General features: G+C 41.9%; 1 protein-coding gene across 5 annotated transcripts in view; it reads right to left on the reverse strand.

Moving 5' to 3' along the window:
- The window catches only part of LOC134863758 (transcription initiation factor TFIID subunit 4), a 93,846-nt gene that overhangs the window by 49,785 nt on the left and 22,700 nt on the right, over positions 1-21,361 (reverse strand). For all 5 annotated transcript variants that reach the window (XM_063882423.1, XM_063882422.1, XM_063882420.1 and 2 more), the window contains 5 exons: positions 21,077-21,149; positions 19,664-19,769; positions 10,086-10,255; positions 4,002-4,132; positions 1,618-1,740 (listed from right to left, as the gene is read on the reverse strand). In XM_063882423.1, the coding sequence (XP_063738493.1) occupies positions 1,618-1,740; positions 4,002-4,132; positions 10,086-10,255; positions 19,664-19,769; positions 21,077-21,149 (603 nt within the window). The remainder of the gene's footprint in view (positions 1-1,617; positions 1,741-4,001; positions 4,133-10,085; positions 10,256-19,663; positions 19,770-21,076; positions 21,150-21,361) is intronic.

Consider the following 21,361-nt stretch of genomic DNA (forward strand, 5'->3'; position numbering starts at 1 on the left):
CGTCAGAGGAGAAGATGAGGATGTCATTGACTGAAGTCGGAAACAGCTGGGGCATTTGTGAGGCCAAAGGGTTACTGTAATGGCCACTGTTAGAGACAGTTTCCATTTGTCCCTTTCCCTTATGCATTTCTTAGAGCTGAAGCTGATGAGATAAGAGGAAGGGAGTACCTGATCTGGACAGTAATGTGGTTCAGACCACGGTAGTCGATGTGACTTGTCTTTCTTTGCCACAAACAAAAATTGAGCTCCAGAGGGAGAGGAAGAATGTCGAATTAATCCAGCAATTAGCCAGAGCCAGGATGTAACACTGTTATGCTTTTTGGGGTTTTCCTTTTCCTGTGGTGTGTTGTTTAGGTTGTTATGCACGTAAATGCAAAGGAAGATGTCAAATACAAATGTTATTTTACACGTGGAAAGCGCATGTGTGCCAATAAGGTTGAATTTAAACGATCCTCTTTTGATGCGATCCAAATAGCAAAGAGGTAAAACCCTTAAAACAAAAACTTAGCTAAATTCAACTGCACAGTAAAATAAAAATGTAAAACCAGATTACGTTACTCAGCCATGTAGAACCGGGTAGTGACTGAGGACATAAAAGCATCACTATTCTTATTTTTTACAACTTCAAAGTGTCGTGTTCTTGCTGAGGTAATGTCTTTTCCTCCAACCAGGAGCGAGGCTATCTGCTTCCTGCTAACATGAAAAAAAACAGACAGGTCATGAGGTTTGGTGGCCGGTGTTCATCAACTAGAGGATTTTCTAATATCCTGCATGGCAGGACCCGAGCGTAATAATGCAATTAAGACGGTGAGGTGTGCTGCAATGAGAATCTTTACTGTGGGACATTTGCTCCATTCAAAATTAATTAAATTAACCTAGCTTTCTGCTAATGTGGCACCGCGAGGCATTTACATTTGCAAAAGAATCTCTCTCTTTTTTTGGGTCAGTGATGATCTTTTTAAATTCAAAGACTCTTTTACTGATAAACAAATGTCTCTATAAGGACCGGGTGGAGATCAGAGTGATGCACAGGTAACAACGCAAGGTGTTTGATATGTTTGAATGTCTCGTGGTCTCAGAAATACTGTACATTATCTGGATAAAAAGGGCACTAACTCTTCTCTTTATTTAAATATAACATATTATTACATTTTTAATTATTAAAAACTAAATAAAAAGAGAGAAAACATGAAATTTAAAAAAGTGTTTAATAATATATTTATATATAAAAATATTATTTTATATAAAAATATATTTAATTATTTTATATATAAAAAATAATATTTATAAAAACATATATTTTAATATCTATTGGATTTTTTTCTCAAAATTGTTCTCTTTTTCGGATTATTAGTGTGTGTGTGTGTGTGTGTGTGTGTGTGTGTGTGTGTGTGTGGTGCAAGGGGGCTGCATAATGTACTGGGTCCCCCCTCCTCGCTGTGTCCGGTGAGGAGGAGCCGGGACAGAGGAGCCCCGGGGCCTGAAGCCTGGGAGGACGTGGGGAGGTCACTCCATACACACTGCCAGTAACACACACACACAGCAGTACAAAACAACACACTGTTGCATTGGGACATTAAACACACACACACACACGATGAGGTGACAATAACGTACTTTAGCGGCCTTCAGCAGGATCTCTCTCTCCTGCTCGTCCTTCCTCTGCTTCTCCATCCTCTCCAGCTGCTCGAAGAAGCGCAGCTGAGAGCGGACGTCTGCAGACTGCTCGTACTCTTCGTCCTGACAGGAGACACAGAGGAATTCACCGCCACGTTAAAAAAGAAGTCCCAATGAGAGGCTGGACACACATTTCTTTACAGAAAAACACATTTTCTATAGTATTAGAATGTTGCTCGAACATTTGTGACGGACAAATTGAGAAACTTGAAACTTAAAAGGGAAGGTTTTGATGGTTTGAAGGAGGTTTTTATGAGGTACTTAAAGGGACCACCTTAAAAAATAAGTTGAAGTGTACCGTATATTAATTATCAAAAGCTTCACCGCCTAACTTTGTGGCAAAACAGCCCTATCTTATTCCATTGTCTCATATCCCACATAATATTTGAAACAAAAATAGCTGCTGAGATAGGTGAAGGAACAGATTGAGAGATAGCGGGCAAATAGACAAAAAGGAGTTTTGCAAATCATGAATAATCATAATGAAGTGTGTAAATATATTGGTTAGGTCTTAAAGAACAGTAAGTCATAGGAATCAACAGTGATTAGAAATAATAGTGCCTATAATGAGAAAAGATTTGAGGTGATATAAGTGTGTCCTCACCAAAGTATCGAATAACAGTACTACTGATCCAAGACAAGTAAAGCATAATGGACTACCATCTTCATTAAGAATCTGCAATTAAAATCCAATACTGTGAAAATCAGACGTGACATTTTGTTAAACCAACTTTATTGGCCCGGCTTTTCACGACACAACACACACTAACTTTTATTCTATTTAAAGACGACGCTCCTCTGCGTGGTGTGCATCCCTCCCCACTTGGGAAAAGGAACAGCACATATAAAAAAACAACTTTTGTAGGTCATCAAAAGTTAATAGGATAATTGCTTATTTCACATGTTTGTGTGTGTGGCTCCTCTGCTGCTTGATTTCTGTATCTTCTATCTGTGTGTGTGTCAGGTCTGTGTGAAGCTGGGTGGCACAGAGCACAAAGACACATCAGAGGAGGCTCATTGCCAGCCTCCCCCCTTTCCCTCCCTCTCATCCAGCCTGCTCTTTGTAGCAGCGCTGAGCCTGCACTCCTCCTGCCGTAGATCCCGACGCCTCCGCCGCCGAAGCCCGGCTGCTCTTTAAGGCCGCTCGCTTTGTCGTTTGGTCTTTTCATTCCCCCCCTTTTTTTTTTCCGCTGATGTCAACAGAGTGGCTTCACAGAGCGCCGTGCCTCCCTCACGCACACACCTCATTTACAAAACCACAAGAGAGGAATAGAAGAAGAAGAAGTGCCAAACAAGATGGGGACAGCTGTAGCGATGCTCCTCTTCCTCCCTTGGTGTCAGGAAAAACACATTTTCAAAGTTTCCAGTTCTCCCAACAACGCCAAGACTCACGCTTGTAATGGAGATGGATTTGTGCTTTAAAGTGCACCAATTAAATGGGGTTATAGATTTGCATTCAAGGGAGATAAAGTCACCAATAAGGACAAAGGTACGCGGGAGACTAGCACTCAGAAGTCTCTTTACATCCCAAGTTTACACTGAGTGACGGAGAAGTCTCCTGTGTATGAACTCAAAGGTAGAAAAGGCTCCTCAGATGAACTTTTATGGGTTTATGTTAGTGGTTCACCTGCATATTCCTCTGTGAGTTTATACGTGAGATGGATAAAAGCTGTTTATCTTCATCTTCATCATCTTCATCTTCATATAAGTCTATATTCAGGTTTGTGTATTTTAATGTGTTTCCCAATGAAGTTTGTTTCCCAACTCTGGCTGACAACTTTTTATACAACATCTACTGTATATCTAAAACATAATGGGCTTCCCATTTATGTAAACTGCTGCTTGGAAAGCCCATACTTCAATTTTTACAATATTGGAGTTCATTAAGAAAGTTAGTTCTGTCCAACAGTTCAGTTCACATGTACAGAGACATTGTTCTCTCTCTTTGAGGAAAAATATGGAGCTTCAGTGTTGTGACAAGGTTCAATTAACTGGGCTCGACTGACCACATTAATATTTATAATTGCTCTTAAAGATTTTTGTTTAATTCAATGTCTGTTGAGTCTCTGTCTATCGCCAAACAGGGTGACGTTTTAGTAGTTGAAGCTAGGGCCTAACGAAGAAAGCAATTAGAGTTTGCGGTATAACGAACTCAGTGTCTGTGGTGACACAACTGCAAAAATTCCCAACAGTGCAACAGCAAGCGTTTCAGCTCAGTAATTAACTAAGTAACACAACTGTGTGTGTGTGTGTGTGTGTGTGTGTGTGTGTGTGTGTGTGTGTGTGTGTGTGTGTGTGTGCGTGTGTGTGTGTGTTCTCCCTACCTTGCAAGCGTCCAGTCGGTGCTGTGCGATGGTCGAGACCTTTTCCACGACGGTTCGGAGTCGTGATTGCGCGGCGTGTGAGATGAACGTGACCGCCTCCATCGGGACCTCTGTGACTCCAAACTTCTTAGCTGTGAAGGACACACACACACACACACACAAATAAGTGATTATAAAATGCTTTCTAATGCGTGATGATTATTATGAATAAGCATTATAACCATTTTGAGTGCTTATGACTATCATAATACAGTGCAATAAGTAGATTATTATATAGGCCCCTTATTATGCAAGATGCACTTTTTGCTGTCTTTTATACATAAATATGCGTCCCCGTAAGGAGACTCACAAAGTGTCAGAAAATACAACCCTCTCTCTTTTCCTCCTTACCCACATCTCTAAAAACTGGGGCACAAACGAGCTGATCCAGATTTGCTTCGGTTATGACGTCATATCAGAAATGTGGGCTGGCTTTACGTTGGCAACGTCCCCCCCACGTGACACGTCCCAACCTATCGTACACAATATACAGTCCCGAGCTGAATCCCCTCTGCAGCACCTCTGTGTCTCTGTGCAGCATGTCTGCAGGAGGGACTTAGAGTTGTTGTTTATATAATGTTTCTGTTCTAGCGGTAAACACTGAGAAGTGTTTCAGAAATAATGCTGGATGTGGTTTGGAACATAATATGGGGTTTAATCATAGCTGAGTTTCTCTCTTCAGACAGAGACATGACGCTCCAACGTGGCCAGCTTCAGCTCAGCTCAAATTTAAAGCGACAGTCACAGAATCAGCACTTCAGGAACAGGGCTGAAATAGAAGGGTATGAGGCATGCTGCAATGGGTGATCTGTTTGGTATTTTGAGCAAAACACTTCACAGACAAGTTTTGTATAGATAACGCCCTACAATATATTGTTAAAATATAGCATAAAAGGAGACCTTTAAAGGTGTGTTTATAATGCACTTTAGACATGGGCGTGAAAAGAAGTGTTGCCACACGTTGATCCTCCACTTTCATATTGTGGGATTTATTCATTTGATTTACTAAAGGAGATAAACAGGGTAAAGGTGATTGCTTCACTCGAGAAAAACAACAGCTCAGCAGGCACTGTTTCACTACCAACACACACTCAACTCCCATTTTCTACTTATACACACCTACTGTACTCACACACACACATTCACACACCACTGTCTGCATTAGTGCGTGCAATTAAGTCCCAGAAATAGGCCTCATAACACGGGGAAGTTAATTTGTTTCACTGTCTTCGTGGCTTTACTAGCTGAGCTCCTTCGAGTGTGTGAACGACGTCGACCCTCTCTTTTCGTTGGAGGAGTATCATTTGGTTTCCATCTGAAGTCATAACAAAGGAGAAGAGGACAGGCTTTGCTATTCCATTCCAACTTTTAAATTATTCCATTACCATCGTTTTCCTCTCTGGCACCCTTTTAAGTAAACCACACCAATTATTTAAATCAGCGGCACAATACATATAGTGCGCACCCGCTAAAGCTTTGAAATGGATGGAGGGAGGCCTGTTAGCCTTATAATTACAGCGGCAACACATGTGGCAATGTCACAAGGTCAAAAGAAAAACACTAATAGGCTCCGCTTTCTAAAAAATACGATCTCTCAGAGACATTAATATTTCAGGGAAAGTTTAAGAGACACATTTGTGTGAGCGAAAACACAACGAATTGGAAAACGTCTGGACCTAGAAACCCACTAATGAACTGAACAGCTTTGATATTTCGTTTCAATCGTACAAAACAGAACAGATAACAGGGATAACCTGCTATAAATACTGTAACGTCTCCAGTTTGGCTAAATGTTTTTGCATTTTTATCCAATGCCGTCTGCACAACTCCAGGGATAACTATGTCTGTGTTGGCAACTTTGGTCAAATCAAAATATCTCAGCAATTATTGGATAGAAGTTCATGAAATTTGGTACAGATGTGAATGTTTCCCAGAAAATGCAACCTAATGAATCTGGTAATCCTCTGACTTTATTACCAGTGCCAGCATGAGGTTCACATTGAGGGTTCTGAGTGAAATGTGTTGAGAAGTATTGGATTTGATGCGATGAAATTTAGTACAGACATCCATGTCCACTTGGTGATCCCCTGACTTTTGAATCGGGTCAAAACTAATATTTATTCAATACTTTCAAATGACATCCATAAGCCTTAACAGTAGTTTGTGTAAAGTGAATAAAATTAGTTCATAGTACAGTGGATAAAGCTTGAGATAAACCTGACTGTCATAGTGAGTTTGTTTAGCATGTTGACGTTAGCATTTAGCTATAAACACCACTAAAGATCCTCAGATACCCCTTTTCCCACCAAACCACTTCCAGTTCTAGCCCCGTGCTAGTGCTGTTCTGGTTCCAAACTGGTTCTTCTCTTTTAGCCCCAGTTGTGTTTCCACTGGCCAGAGCCCGACTGGTGCTTCTTGATGACGTCACCGATTACGTCGCTTATTTATCGTATTTGGTTCTCGGTTCTAGACGGGCAGTCGAGTGGCCGTTTTTTCACGGCCAAGAGCCTTCCCCGCTGCGGTGGAAACCAGAAGAAGCGGTGCTTAATCTGGCACTAGCTCCAAACTGGCCCTGGAAGCGCATTGGTGGGACAGTGTGGCCCTCTCTACAGTATGTTTGTGATCTGTCAAAATATAAACATGTCTTATAATGTCTCTTTAAATTAATATATTGACACAAAGATTGTTTCAAAGCGAAGGAAACGGCACACACAGACTTGCACCCAATGTTGTTTTAGGAACTACATTCCCATCTAATATCAGTGTAAGGAAATAAGCCTCGTTTTGAAGTAGGCGTTATGTAAACACAGATTAGGTATTCATGTTTCACTCTTTCCTTCTCCTTGTCATGCGGCTCCGTTAGATAACATTACATGTTCTCACGCCGAAGCTGTCTGCTCCATCACGTTCACCACAACAAACAACATCCAGAAATCCAACAGAGACACAATCTGCATCGAGGTCTGACAACTGGAATATTTATTTAGAATAGAACTGAGTAGTATCCATAGCAACAAGGGTCCACCATGAAAAGCAGCTGCTAGTGAACCTGGACACGATGTCCAAACTAAAGTAGTGGTTTATCTTTAATATATTAACCCAAGATCCTGAGACACTTCAAACACTCTGGATCTCATGCCTTACATTAAGAGAGCTGATATATGTGTGTGCTTACTAGCTTTTCTCCCCAGGAGCAGGTCATGCTAGTTTCATGGTGAATCTGACATGATGTGAGCGCAGCATGAGACTCTGCCTTTGTTTTGAAAGTGAATCAGGTTCAAGAAAATATGCTTGAGAAAAAACAGCATATTTCTTTCTCTCATAACAAATCACAAAGAAGTCTTGTGTCAATGCTGTAATCCCTCAAACCCAATCAAACTTTATTTATATAGCACTTTTCATACACAAAACAATAGTGCACCCCCTTTCCTAGATACAACACCTATAACTTTCTAATAAATAAAAAGATTTCAAACCAAAATACCGAAAGAAAAAGGACTGAATAAAACAATAATAAATAAAACAAGATAAATCAAATAAAATCTAAATACATTAAAAAATATATATATATAAAATGGAATATAATAAACAAATAAAATATACATATAATAAATACATTAAATATAATACATTAAAAACTAGGAATAAAATAAAAATAAAAGATGTTTTCTTTTTTTATAAATACATAAAATTATTATTTAATGTATAATAATAAATAAAAATATATATAATAAATCAAATAATAAATAAACAATATAATATAAATAGAATACAGAAAGATAAATAAGATCTTTACTTTAAAACACTTGTTTTAATGTATTTTGCCGTCCTAGAATCTGATTATTTGGAGACATGTTCAGTAGATATGAGAACCTGTGTGTTCCCTGCCTGATTGAGTGAGTGTGTGGGGACCATCATTACTTTGAGGAGTTTTTCTAGAGAGCTCCAGCTGTGCCTGTGTTCTGGTTCCTGAGACGGGGGGGGGGCGAATGATCTCCCCTCTCTCTATACTGAGGCTCAAGGACCAGCCTGAAGAAATATGAAGGGAGGGAGGAAGGGAGAGAGATTTGGGGGAGAGGAGGGCAGTACAAGTGTTTGTTTGGAGGGGATAAATAAGAGAGGAGAAGGACACATCTTCTCAGTATTCAATCTGGATTCAGAGAAGAAGAAATAAACATGGGGGGGGGGTTTGGGGAATCAGGGTGTTTCAACTGATTAGCTGATCCACCAACCACTCAATGTTTCTCCTAATTGCTAGAAATATGCTTTGTCAATATTACCTTTTAACCAGTTAATTAACCCTTAAATCCATGTTTTAGATGAGATTACATTTAATTAATCCCATCGTAGAAAATGGCTCGGTTACAGCATTTTGTATGTATTTAAAAAGAGGCTTTTGTGACAAATTATAGGAATTTCTGTGGCGTAATTGAGATTACTATTTGAGTGTATGTTGGTGTGGTCCCAATGACCTTGTATTGTTAAAATCTAATCTAAGTTTATCCTGGGGTCCAAGTAGGATGGGATAGATTTGACGTTAGACCCTTGAAGATCAAAATGTAATCAGTTCTTTTCTTTTTTTTGTTTTTGCTTGTCCTTGTTTGTCCACCCTTCCTCATATTGTAAAGCGTCTTTGAGTCCATGAAAAGCGCTATATAAATATAATTTATTATTATTATTAGTCGTTTATCCCTGTGTCAAAGAGGCTGTTTGTGCCAAAATGGAAGAATGGGATTCATGTAAAGTCCCGATGACATTTCACAGCCAAAATCTAATCCGTTCATCTCTGAATCTAATTGGACTTTTGTGCCAAATGTAAAGAAATTACCTCAAATGATTCCTGAGATATCGCATTCAAACGGATGTGAACAACAACAAAGAATGCCTTGGGTCACGGCACGTAAGAAAACACACATGTAGGAACCCATCGTTTTGTAGGAGCAACCAGGAGGCAGGAGGGGTCACAGTGTAGCTCCAGCAGGATTCTCCTCAGTAAAGGAGAGTGCAGAGCTGCAGCCGAGGCGTCTGATTGAGCGGAGCTGGCAGGCCGGGGGAGCCTCCCTCGGACTGCTGTCAGCTGAGAGTGCGGAGAGGCCAATCACTGACACAACTACCCTGCATAAGTGCCACTTCCCCAGCAGGGGGAGACCTAGCCTCCTGCCCTGTATCACGCTGCGTGCCCCCCCTGAGGAAAGATTTATATTTTTAAACAACCCCTCCTGCCCCGAGGTGACGGGGTAACAACGACGGCGAGAGTAAGGGAACATGACTCGCGGGCTTCCGTGCAACACCGAAGATACTTTAATTAAGATGAGGGCGCGAGACTCCCCGTCACGTGGCTTCGAGATCTGATGCACAGGAGCAAGATGTTTTTATTTGGAGTAATACGGCTCATTATACGTTTTCACAGGTTTCAGTGTGCAGCGAGAGCCGACAGGATATTTCAAGCAATAAAAAGCACCGCCGGTAGCAAGAAGAGGTAATGAAGACGCTATCACTCTGGTGTGATGCTGCAAACAAACCTCTCCGCCTGTATCGATTAGCACACGCAACACAGTGCCTTCAGAGTGTCAGGATCCAGAGAAAACAGAATCTAAATCTCGCTGCCAAGTCTCATTCCTCTAAACTCTGTTCCTTTAGTCCAGAGGACAATCTGACAGCCAGCCTTCAAAAGACAAACCCATAAAGTATTTATGTGTGTGCCTCGGGTCCAGTGAGTTCAGACAGCCACTGAAGAATTCATTAAAGGAGGTGAAAGAATTGTTAAGTGTATCAAATTTAAACCGAGGCCAAACAAGAAAAGGCTCAGACTGAACCACTGACAGAGAGAAAATCAAAACTGTCTTTAGTGATGACACTATAAATACAGAAACAACTTGTTCCTCACGCAAAAGAGAACAGTTAGTGATTTCATCAGCCGGGGCGTTCAGCTCTGCTGGAACAGTCGGGGGGATTTGTGCTGCTTTAATAACCATGTTGTTTCCTGAGTGGCTATCATTCTCAAACTGCAGCTAGCAGAGTTAAATCTGTGTGAGTCTTTCCTACCTGTTTCCAGAATCCGTCGATGGAGCAGCCCCGGGTGGAGGAAGGCCTCGTCTTTACACGAGCGGATGTGCGTTCCCACCAGCTCCGAGTTGGTGGCGAGTATTCTGGCGCTCTCTTCGTTCAGGTTCACCCCGGCCATGGAGGCCACGTCATTGATGTCGTCATCGTCCCTGCAACACGGGAAATGGAGGATAATTAAAACGCATACAATAGAAAACATATACCTCACAATGTTTTGTTTCATGACAAAAGAGGAAGTTTGGTGGCGGCTTGAAGTAGCTCGGGATCATGGGAGTTGTCTTTACCATTGCCGTCATTGCAGTTGGTGCAATTTTTGCCCAATTACTTCATTTTTAATATTTTTTAAAGGTTTTTACGGAAAACCGAGTTGTCTCGTCTTCCACAAAACAACTGGCTGTGATAAAATCTGTAAAAACACAGAATTAAGTGCATTCAAAGTGAATGTTTCCAATGCTGCTCGGTAGAAAATGAATGTCAAAAAGTGGCTGGGAACCAAGTGTCCTCTCATGTTTGCTCAGCTCATTTCTCTGATTACATAGGATCCAGACGTTAAGGAGGTTTTTAACGGAAGTATAGTTATCCGCAGAAGTGAACCTTTTCTAAAACTAAAGCACACACTGAATAAAGCCAGTAAAATGACTAAATAAAGCAGTGTCATGTTTTATTTAGTAAAACTGATAAAGTAAATTCCATAAAGCTTTTACAAAGGGGACGTTTAGCCTTTTCAAGAGAACAAATTCAAACGATTGCTACCTTATGTAAAGTGACGCATTTCTCTAGCTTCAAAATGATTAGTAACATTTGGGATTATGTAGAACACAACTTAACAAAACATAAAACATATGTCTAGCTAGGAAATGTTACATATTCCACATTTTACTTGGCGTATTCGGTTAAACAGGCTGATGATGATTCACTCATATTGGCAGATATTGATTTAGTAAACAAATGTTTTATAAACCCCAAGATAGAAAAAAATAGACATGGCATTTTGGCAAATCTGATCCTTTATCTGGTTCAGATTTGAAAGTTTTAACTCAATTTGGTGCAAAATAAAACTACAGCAGAGGAACAAGGTAGTTCAGGGTGAACTAAAGTTACTAAAGTCAGTGAAGGTCGTTCAGCGCAAAAACTAATTAGGGACGCCGTCTTTAGGGATTGTGTCCTTGTCTCAACTTTACTGAATCCTACCGGTTGGTATGTCTACACTATTTCATTCTCTAATAACCAAATGTAAGAAAAAAACGTAAAAGCCCTAAAGAGAAAAAGGCAAAATGCTGCTCAATCCACTACAGGAAAATAATTCAGTCTGAGGAAAAGCCTTCCTTAATATCAGTCTTAATGTCCCAATCTCAAAATATATTCATGCTTTCACCCATGAATATTTCCTGGGATGACAATCAGCATTTGTTTTGTTACAGAGCGCTATGCTTCGGTCGTAATGGCACAGAATTCCCATCGCGGGGTCTATTTGTGTCGGCGCTCTGCGAGGCCGGGAGATAAAGAGCGCTCGGACGTTGCTGGGCTCGGTTAGGATGCTCCTGAGGATTGGCACGGAGCTGTGATGAATCTGGCAATACACACATGTCTACAAACTCTATTTGCATACTGCTTTGCTGCACTTTGATTTGTTTTTTCCTCGATGCACAGGTCATTTCTCACGGGCGTTTTGCTGGCTTCACACTGTTTACATGTTGTTACATATACGCAGAGACACGGTAGAGAGTAAACAAGCAGGGCTTGTGTTTGGGTCATTTGACATTCAATAAGGTCCCCTCAGAAGCGGCAACTTTCTTTGTGAGTAGTCACCAGGACAAATCCCAACAATCATTGTACTTGGCATGTAATGACTGTGATTCTGGCCTGAATTAGCCGAGCGGTGACGTGTTGTGCTTACAGGACCGGCCCGGAGTGGCTTTGACGGAGGGAACAAAGAACCGCAGAACACACACAGCGCGGCCTCTCGCCACTCACTGGCTCACCTCCACAGTCATTTGCCTTCATGCCGCTGATGTCGGTTAGCAGAGCTTGTGCGTGTGTGTTGCTGTGCTTTTGTGTGTGTGTTTGCAGCGCGGGGCACCGGGTTCTTTCAGGCGCCCGAGCGTGGGCACTCGCCGTCAGCCAACTCCACCCCACTGAGGCCCTCCTGCTCCTCAGTGCGTCCGCGGAGAGCCGATATGAAACTTGACACCGCAGCGGGAGGTTGACAAAGACGATTAGAGCATGTCCCTGAAGCTCACACACCTCTACCTTCCCTCCTCTCTTCCTCCTTCACTCTGGTATAATTACACAGAGGGTCTACATAACAACACATGCATGGATACATAGGATTATCCCCCATGTTGCACCTCTCTTCATCCCGTCCTCACAGATTACTTGGACTGTCCTAGGAAGAAACACGCCTGAGGCCATGTTTGCTCAGGTGAAGAAGAAACGCTGCAACCTTATGGATGTTTAGAGAGAACACGAAACAGCGTTGGAGAAGTTCACTTCTATGGAAGTTGCTCATTTGCACTAAAACCTAAAAGTTCAACCCTGTCTCCACATCATGTGTGCCATATAGCATGCACACTAGTATTTCATGGAGGTAAATGCACTATATAGACAAAAATATTGGGACACTCTGGTATATGGGGGTTGTTTTTGTGGGGTTGGCCTGGGCCCCTTCGTTCCAGTGAAGGGGATTCTCAATGCTTCATCTTACCATTGCACAAAGCCTGGTCCATAAAGGCATGGTTGGATGAAGGAACTTGACTGGCCCGCACAGAGCCCTGACCTGAACCCCATTGAACACCTATGGGATGAACTAGAACGGAGATTGTGAGGCGGTCCCTCTCGTCCAACACCAGTGTCTGACTTCATAAATGCGCTTCTGGAGGAATGGGCCAAAATTCCCACAGATACATTCCAAGATCTCATAGATAGCCTTCCCAGAAGAGCAGAAGGTGATACAGCTGCAAAGGGGGGGGGGGGGGGAATTTGGCATCTGGGTGTAATGTGGAGGTGTCCCAATACTTTTGTGTATATACAGTAACTCTGGGTTCGATATAGAGCCATTTTACTACTTTTATTAAGTGTTTGGACATAGCTGGAAGTAAAATATCCACTGGTTTACAGATAAGAACTGGATAACAGACCTAAAGAAGGAGCCTATTCAGTCCTATTCAGCGTCTGGCCTTACTTCCGTTATAGGCGGCCTAGTAAATATACACTGTAGTGCTTCTCTCCCTGATTTACCAGTATCAGCAGTGTTGACGCAGAGAAATCTTCATGAGGTAACGTACCAATATGCCAGGGCAAACACTGCGACGGTTCCTAAAGCATCACCTATCCAATGGTAACAGTCTGAATATATTACGTCTCCTTTTTCCTTGGATGTCTGATATCTGGCTTTTTGGGATCGCCAGGGTTCAAATCAAACGAGAATACCAAAGACAGGTCTGACATTAAAGCAGGGAATGAGTTATGAAATGCAAAACACTCCCGACTATACCTCGGCGCTAATAAAGCAGAGATGTAATTAGCTTCCACGGGAGCTAAAGAGCAGCTTCTCAGTGATTGGTCGGGGGTTTGCTGGGGGCCATGGAGCCGGCGGTCACATGAATACATATGCATGTCGTTTCCATATCAAGCCTGAGTTTCAGAGAGGGCACGCCATAGGTGGTGTGAGGATTGCTTTGCCATTTAGAGGTTGTGTGCGGGGATAGGTGGGGGTGCATTCAGATCTCCTGCGCGCCCCCCTTTCCATCACCAACCCCCTCCCCCCCATGGATAAAGGTCCCTGTGCCCAGGCAGGGGGCCCTGATTGATCCCTGTGACTAACACCCGGGCCATTCAGGCGTGTTGCTGCACACTGGGAGACATGGCCCTCTGCAGAGAGCATACAGCAGCTGATGGGATGTGTGTTTATGAGCAGAGGGATGACAACGCCGGTGGAAAAAAGGGCGAAAAAACCAGAGCTGCAACTGATCATTTGCTGATTATTTCCTGCATTAATTGTTTGGTTTATATAGAGCAAGGGTCACATGCAATATTCCCTTTCCCTATTTAGTTTGGATTTCTGTTTCTTCTTGCACTATTTGGACTGTTTGTATGTCTTATGTATATTAATGTTGCATTGTTAGAGGAGACTTGGACTATTCCATTGACAGAAAACATTGTGCATTTGACAATAAAGCCTTTGAATCTGGAATGAATTGAAAAGGTCAGAAGGTGGCGTCTTTATTTTCTTGTTTGGTCAGAACAAAAACCAACAGATACTGCTATGAATATTATATTAAACTGAAATGTTTACATATTTGTTACACATTGCACAATTTAGACTTCTGATTTTGTTTAATTGTTTAATTCAATTTTTGTTTTTCCCTTTATTGCACATTTATACCTTTACAATTTTAAGCCAATTTTGTTCTTTTTTTCCATTACATTTATCTGACAGCTTTAGTGAAAACTTACCTATTAAATCCTGAATATTAGCTAATAAAAAACATTAATACAGATATTCCCTGACGTTTTTAAAAAGTAATTATGTCTTGTGGTCGTTTTAATATCTTGTTGTGTCAGAAGAAAAAACCTAAAGATGCTGCGTTTAAAATGATATGAACCTGGAAAAAAAAGCAAGGAATCTTTCAATTAGGGATTGGTCGATTATTTTCCAGATGAATTGATTCATTTTTGTTTAAAATGTCATAAAATAATAAAAAATGACCATCGGATTTTTCTCCTTAATGCCTTGTTTTGTCAGATATTCGGTTCAATGTTAGAGTAAACAAAGAAAAAGGAACATTTGAATGTTTGAATAAAGCATTTTCTTCTAGTTTTGCAAGATAAGTCACTTTTATGGTTAATCTATTATCAAAATATTTGCTAAAGCTTTACAATAATCCCAGCAACAAACACAGTTTGATATGTAATGAACTGAACGTACCACTCACACTAAAGCTGCAATAATTCACCACTTTTACCTCGCTGCGTGTGATTGTACATGTTTCATTGAAGGTTTCTGCCAAAATAACCCGGTTTGATGTCGTCGTCAATAAAAAAGATGTAAGCATTCCTATTTTAGTTTGTACGTTTCCGAGTGCCAACATTTCCCTCCCTTTATAGCGGCCTCTGAACATAATTTAATCCTATTGTGTTTCCAAGTTTGTACATCAACAACTGTTGGGAGGTCACTTTTAAGTTTTAATTGAGTCAGAAGTATTTATAAAGCCCGACAGGAACAAAACAGAGCAGCAGAGGATGAAACAACCACAGGCAGAACACACTCTCTCTGCTGGTAAATGACGGGGAAGGGACTGGTGGATTTGAAATCCACTGGCAACCAACACTTTTGTTCTTGTGTGTGTGTGTGTGTGTGTGTGTGTGTGTGTGTGTGTGTGTGTGTGTGTGTGTGTGTGTGTGTGTGTGTGTGTGTGTGTGTGTGTGTGTGTGTGTGTGTGTGTGTCCACCATGTACTGCAGGGCTGTGTTTAAGGGGCTGAGCTCGGAGGTTGGCAGAGGTCTGAGGGCCTCGGCGGGCTCTTGTGATTACAGCGGATGTCGAGTGTTTACAGTGGGATGAGGAGGGGAGGAGTGGGGGGGGGGGGGCACAGAGACAGCTGCTTTCACTCTGTACTGTAAACTACACACACACACACACTGACACAAGCACTTACACAGAAGGCTGGAGCTGCACTGGAAACCCCACAAGCCCTGCAGTGTGTGTGTGGGTGTGTGTGTGTGTGTGTGTGTGTGTTACAGCCGGCCTGCTGGGACCAGTGGCTCACAGTGACAGCAGCAACACATCAGTCTGTGCAGGATGGATGCTGACTGACTAGCATTTTGCTTTATTCTATCTAAGGGTCACTTTCATACTCTATAATGTTTGTCCTCTCTTTTTTTTGTAGTAAAATTCATTGCATCATTATTACGGAGCGACCATGACGACGCTGGTCTCACAACCAGAGGATCAGGGGTTGTTCCCACCACCTGCAAAACATCAACATGTCAAAGTGTCCTTGGTCAAGATGAAAGGCTTGGCATGTCTAAGGTTGTACGGAAGTCGCTTTGCATAAAAACGACTAAATGCATTTACTCAAGTATTGTACTTACACATTCAAAGCAATCAATACTTTACGCAATCTTATACTACTCACTACATCTTGCAATTTACCCTTACACTACTCGCTTTATCTGAGAGTAACACGTTTATACCCCCCTGTGCATTCACAACCATGCATCTTTAAGTTTCTGTGATTCTGACTTGTTCCCGTGGTTGAGAATCATCTTCCTTTTCTTAAGCTACAAATTATTTGGAAACCCTCTTGGATAAACTTTAAAATGCATCGTCACAGAGCGGAAAACTGAATTCTTTAGTGACTATTATCTTATAGAAAATGATGCATTGCTGCAAACATTTTACTGCACAATAACTACACGTGCTGTTCATACTTCAGGCCTTTTCGTCTCTTTTACTTAAGTAAGGAAGCTCTTGTAGTAAAGTGTTTTCTCAGTGTTACACTTAGGTAAAGGATCTGAGTAATTCTTCCATTACTGCTCAATGATGTCAAAGAAATATCAAAACACACTTGACTTTACATCCTCATCTTCTAAAGCAAATATAAGTTATTTATATTACAGGAAACACCTCTGCTGACAGGTGGAGTCGTTATGTTCATGGTGCAGGTTGTGAAGACACCATGGCGTCGGACGGATCAACATGTCACACCAGGCTCTGCTCCAACATGCTGATGTCCTCGGGGTTAGAGAAAACGACAGCAAACAGTAAACAGAGAGCGAGACTGAGAGCTTTCCAAAAGAAAAGTGGAATAAAGAGCACATTTATTTAACATATCACATATCCTGAATATTTATATTTACGCAATCAGATATTTGATTTCCTTTTTTGTCTTCTTCCTTTCCGCTCTGTTTCGTTCATTATTATTTATTTATTAAAATATTTATTTATTAATCATATGCTCTGCCATTTCTCTAAATGCTAAGTTTAAGTGCAAAATAACACAAAACAAATGAGGGATCAAGAAGTCAACAGAGCTCCAGCACTCATTAAACAACAAAACCAATATCAGCAACTTCATATTTGACTTAATTTAATCAAAAAAAGAGCCAAGGAGGTTCAGCAGGAGCGTGTTGTGGGAAGACGAACACCAACCATGTAGACACAAATGCATGGATGGAAGCCAGTTGAGTCTGAAACACTCCACCAGTTCATCACCTGACCTTGATAAAAGCAGAATCTGCTGCAAAATGTCAGCGGCATGCTTCTTCCGTGACAGTGGGTGCTTTGCGTTATTGGACTTGTGTTGAAACCAGTGCGTTTGTGTGTGTGTGGAGGGCCATTGTGATCACCGCGGGGGGAAAAAGGTTGTCAGTAACAAGCGAGCCTGACAGCTTAATTACCAACGCTGCTAAAGATTTATTGGTTTATCAATCAGAGCCCCGGGCGCTGCCTTTCCCCTCAGGAGACGGGAGCCATTACCATGAACCCGGTGGCCCATGTGACCCAGACTCGTCTTTCCCAAACCCGGTCATACCAGGGCAACCCTAAACCCATGCTCCTGTCAACACACACACACACACACACACACACACACACACACACACACACACACACACACAATAAGATCTTTAGGATATACACATATGTTCATTTTTCTCCCAAACAAACAAACATATGCACACACACATGCAGACAGACACAAATACACACAGAAAACCACAGAGGCCAGCATGTGGGCGATGAACCTTTTATGTTTGGAGACAAAAGCCCAGCTGAAGCGGAGACGAGACCATAGAGAGAGAGAGAGAGAGAGAGTTAAAGCCGCGGGCTAAATACCATGTGTTTGACTTCACCGAAAGGTATTTTCAGAACCGCATCCAGAAATTCCAACCATCTGGACACAATTACCGTATTTCTAAATTAAGATGTGGCTCATCAGTAATTCTGTCGATGACACCGACACAAGGAGGGCGATGGTGATGGTGATCTATCGGCTGGTGGGTGTGTGAGTGTGTGTGTTGCTATGTGGTGGGCGCAGAGAGAGAGAGAGCGAGAGAGAGAAAGAGAGAGAGAGAGAGAGAGAGAGAGAGAGAGAGAGAGAGAGAGAGAGAGAGAGAGAGAGAGAGAGAGAGAGAGAGAGAGAGAGAGAGAGAGAGAGAGAGAGATAGTGGCCAGCGATGGACCAGCCGGGGCAGGCAGGTGGCCAGGCTGCAGCCAGGATAAAACACTCATAGCTGTAGCTGAGAGTGTAGCCTGTAGTCATGGGAGAGCATCTCAGGGAAATGCTGCCACCATGTGACCACAGCTGGAACTGCACTCTGAATTATGTTCACCTGCTCAGACAGGTATGCATTGGATCATGTCTAAAATAAAGCTAAAGTGCGTCGTTTGTTGAGACATTTATGCATGTTTTACTACGAGGAGGATTGATTACTGTATGCCTTACTTTCTGATCACCTTAATAAGAATAAACCTCCACTACAACTTCTGGAAAACTCCAAAAGCACCCCCTTAAAGTCTCCGCTATCTGTGAGCTTTGGATTTGATATTAAAGCACTTTTTAATGCTCTTAATGGACTTGTTTCTAGATATTAATCAGATTTATTTATAACCTGAGTACCGTCCTGAACCTCAGGTCTCCCGGTGCTAAACTTATAATTATTCTAAGTTAAAAATCAAAGACCCACAGTGAGGCGTCGGTTTTCATTGACAGTGGAACAGCCTTCCAGAAGACCTGAGGGCGTCACTCAAATGTAGCTCTCTTTTTATCCACTCCCGTTTTTGTTGACATCTTTCAGTGGTTTTATTGATCACCAGTTATGTGTTGCCCTGTCCATGAACTGGGAGGGGGGGGTAGGTTTTGTTTTTGGGGATTTTTTTTGTTTGTGAAGCTCTTTGTGTACCTTCTTTTTATGAACTGGGGGGTTGTTTGTTTCTTTAATATATTTTAGGGGTTCTCTTTGCCCTTTTTTTTAGTTGTTTTGGTATTAAGTGTTTTTATTGATTATGTGTTGCTCTGCTTACGAACTGGGAGGGGGTTTTAGTACTGTGTCATTTTTATTTGTTTACTTTTTGGTTTTGGTTCGTGACGCACTTTGTCTCACCTTACAATTATAATCCTTAAGGTGAGTTTTAATTGGTCATGGGGGGTTATAGTACAATATTTTTGGGGGTATTAAGTGTTTTTATTGATAAAAAGGTTATGTGTGTCTCTGTTTGTGAACTGGGAGGGGGGTATGGTATTGTTTTTATTTATTTATGTTTGCTTTGTTGGTTTGCGAAGCGATTTGTACATTTTATAAATAATTAACATTTTTTGCCAATTTTTGGTATTCAAAGTCTTAATTGATCATGGGAGGGGGCTGTAGTATTTCCATTTGTTTGTGTTGCCTGATGTTATGAACTGGGGGGGGTAGTATTGTTGTAATTGACATTTTTAATTATTTTATTGCCCTCAGTTTTTGTTTGTTTGTGTTACGTTACCTACTGTGTCTGAAAAGCTCTTTACAAATAAAGTTTGACTGATTGATTCTCCTGGGGGCGGGGGGGTGTCGTACCTGAAAGAACCTCCTCCGGGGTCGTTGAGCTTGTTTTTCTGATTCCCACACATCTGAACCGCCATGGGACTTTTGCCTTGGATGAAGCCTCCCTTGCCCATCGTGCCTGTTCAGAGAGAAAGAGGGGGGACGGAAAGCAAAGAAGTCTTACCCACACAGGAGAGAGTTATCATTGAGACGTCCCCTCCTATCTGCATCAAACATCCTCCTGTCTTACGACTACCTTCAACTGTCATCCTCGCAGGGCTATGAAAGAAAGTGTGCGGGGGGGTTCGTACTGTCGCTCTCCCCAGGTTGGTGCGTGGAGCGTCGCTCTGTCAATATCACTGCGCTTCACCGGCTCTCCTTACACTCCTAAACCGCATCCTGCTCCGAGACACGTTTTCCAGAGAGGCACAAGGACTGCCAGAGTGAATTTAAACTTGATTTTAACAGGCATGTTCCTCGCCGAGAGGCACGGGGAAGTATTTTTAGAACTATCCCCGCATTCCAATTTATGGGCATAAAACAACCTACAGATCTTTCACTGCAGGCGATCTCAGGGAAGGGGGCAGATCAAATTTGTATGCACCTCCGATCGCACACACACACAGAGGTACAAACACGTACACACATTACACACACCACCCGAGAGCACAGCGTTTTCTTCGGGGAGCGTTACGCCCGGTTGCTGCCGGGGTGATATTTGTGGGCTTCAGTGGGAAGAGTGTTTGTGAATCAGTGTGAGTAAGCAGCAGCAGCGCAAATGTTTGAGGAGGCTTTATAAGCAGACAGGGGAGGGAAAAAAAAACACCTGTTCACTGTGAGCCTGTTTACACATCTTACAGCCAACTGGGGGAACGCTTAGACTTCCACTAATGGCTATCTTTTGTTGAACTGGTCTTCATGGATCTTTGTTTAACCAGAAGGTCTGGTTTAGTTTGGAAGCCTTGAAATATCTTGCACCGGAGACATGAACATTGCAGGCCAGAAACAGAAGAAAACTGGTGCGTTTTTTTATATTATTGAAGGCTTTTCTTTATCTACTATGCCACTTTTGCTCCAACACTGTTCATTTCCCAGCTGTGGGACTAATGAAGGAATTCAGAAAATGGAAAACTGAAATTCAGAATTTACAAAAATCCGTAATTTTCACTCTAAACTGAACTTAAGTTTTGCACGATTTTAGAATGTATTTTTCTGAGAAAGCAGGAGTTTTCTTCCATGCAGAAGTGGAAAACAATCTTCCCCACTGACACATTATGGATTCACGACGTTTCTGTACTGTCTATAGCTGCATATCCCATATGTTTGTTCAGTTGTTTCTGCTGTGTGTATCCATCACACATTTCTCCCTAGGTCAACACATTGGAATAAAAACGCTTAATTGTGAATGGTAAATTTGGTATTGAAGTCAGATGTCCTCCCTCATACCTTGCGCTCTGACCGACTGTGTGATCACCACGGGCATCCGGACCTGGCCACTCACAGCGCCTGCTCTCATTCCCTGAGGAAGAAAGACAAACACACATAACTTTAATGTTTCACAGAATGACACAACCTGTAGATGAGAGGTGGGATTATAAAACTTGAAAACTGTTTTGTACTGATTTCTAATCTTCTGCAAGGGGTTAAAGTATTATAGTAGTAATACATATTCGTATTTTTTGTTGGCACCTGGAAGATCGTTGGCATCCACCCGGATCCATCTTTTTTATA

Source organism: Eleginops maclovinus, chromosome 4, assembly GCF_036324505.1.
Source record: "Eleginops maclovinus isolate JMC-PN-2008 ecotype Puerto Natales chromosome 4, JC_Emac_rtc_rv5, whole genome shotgun sequence".
NCBI classification, from domain to species: Eukaryota; Metazoa; Chordata; class Actinopteri; order Perciformes; family Eleginopidae; genus Eleginops; species Eleginops maclovinus.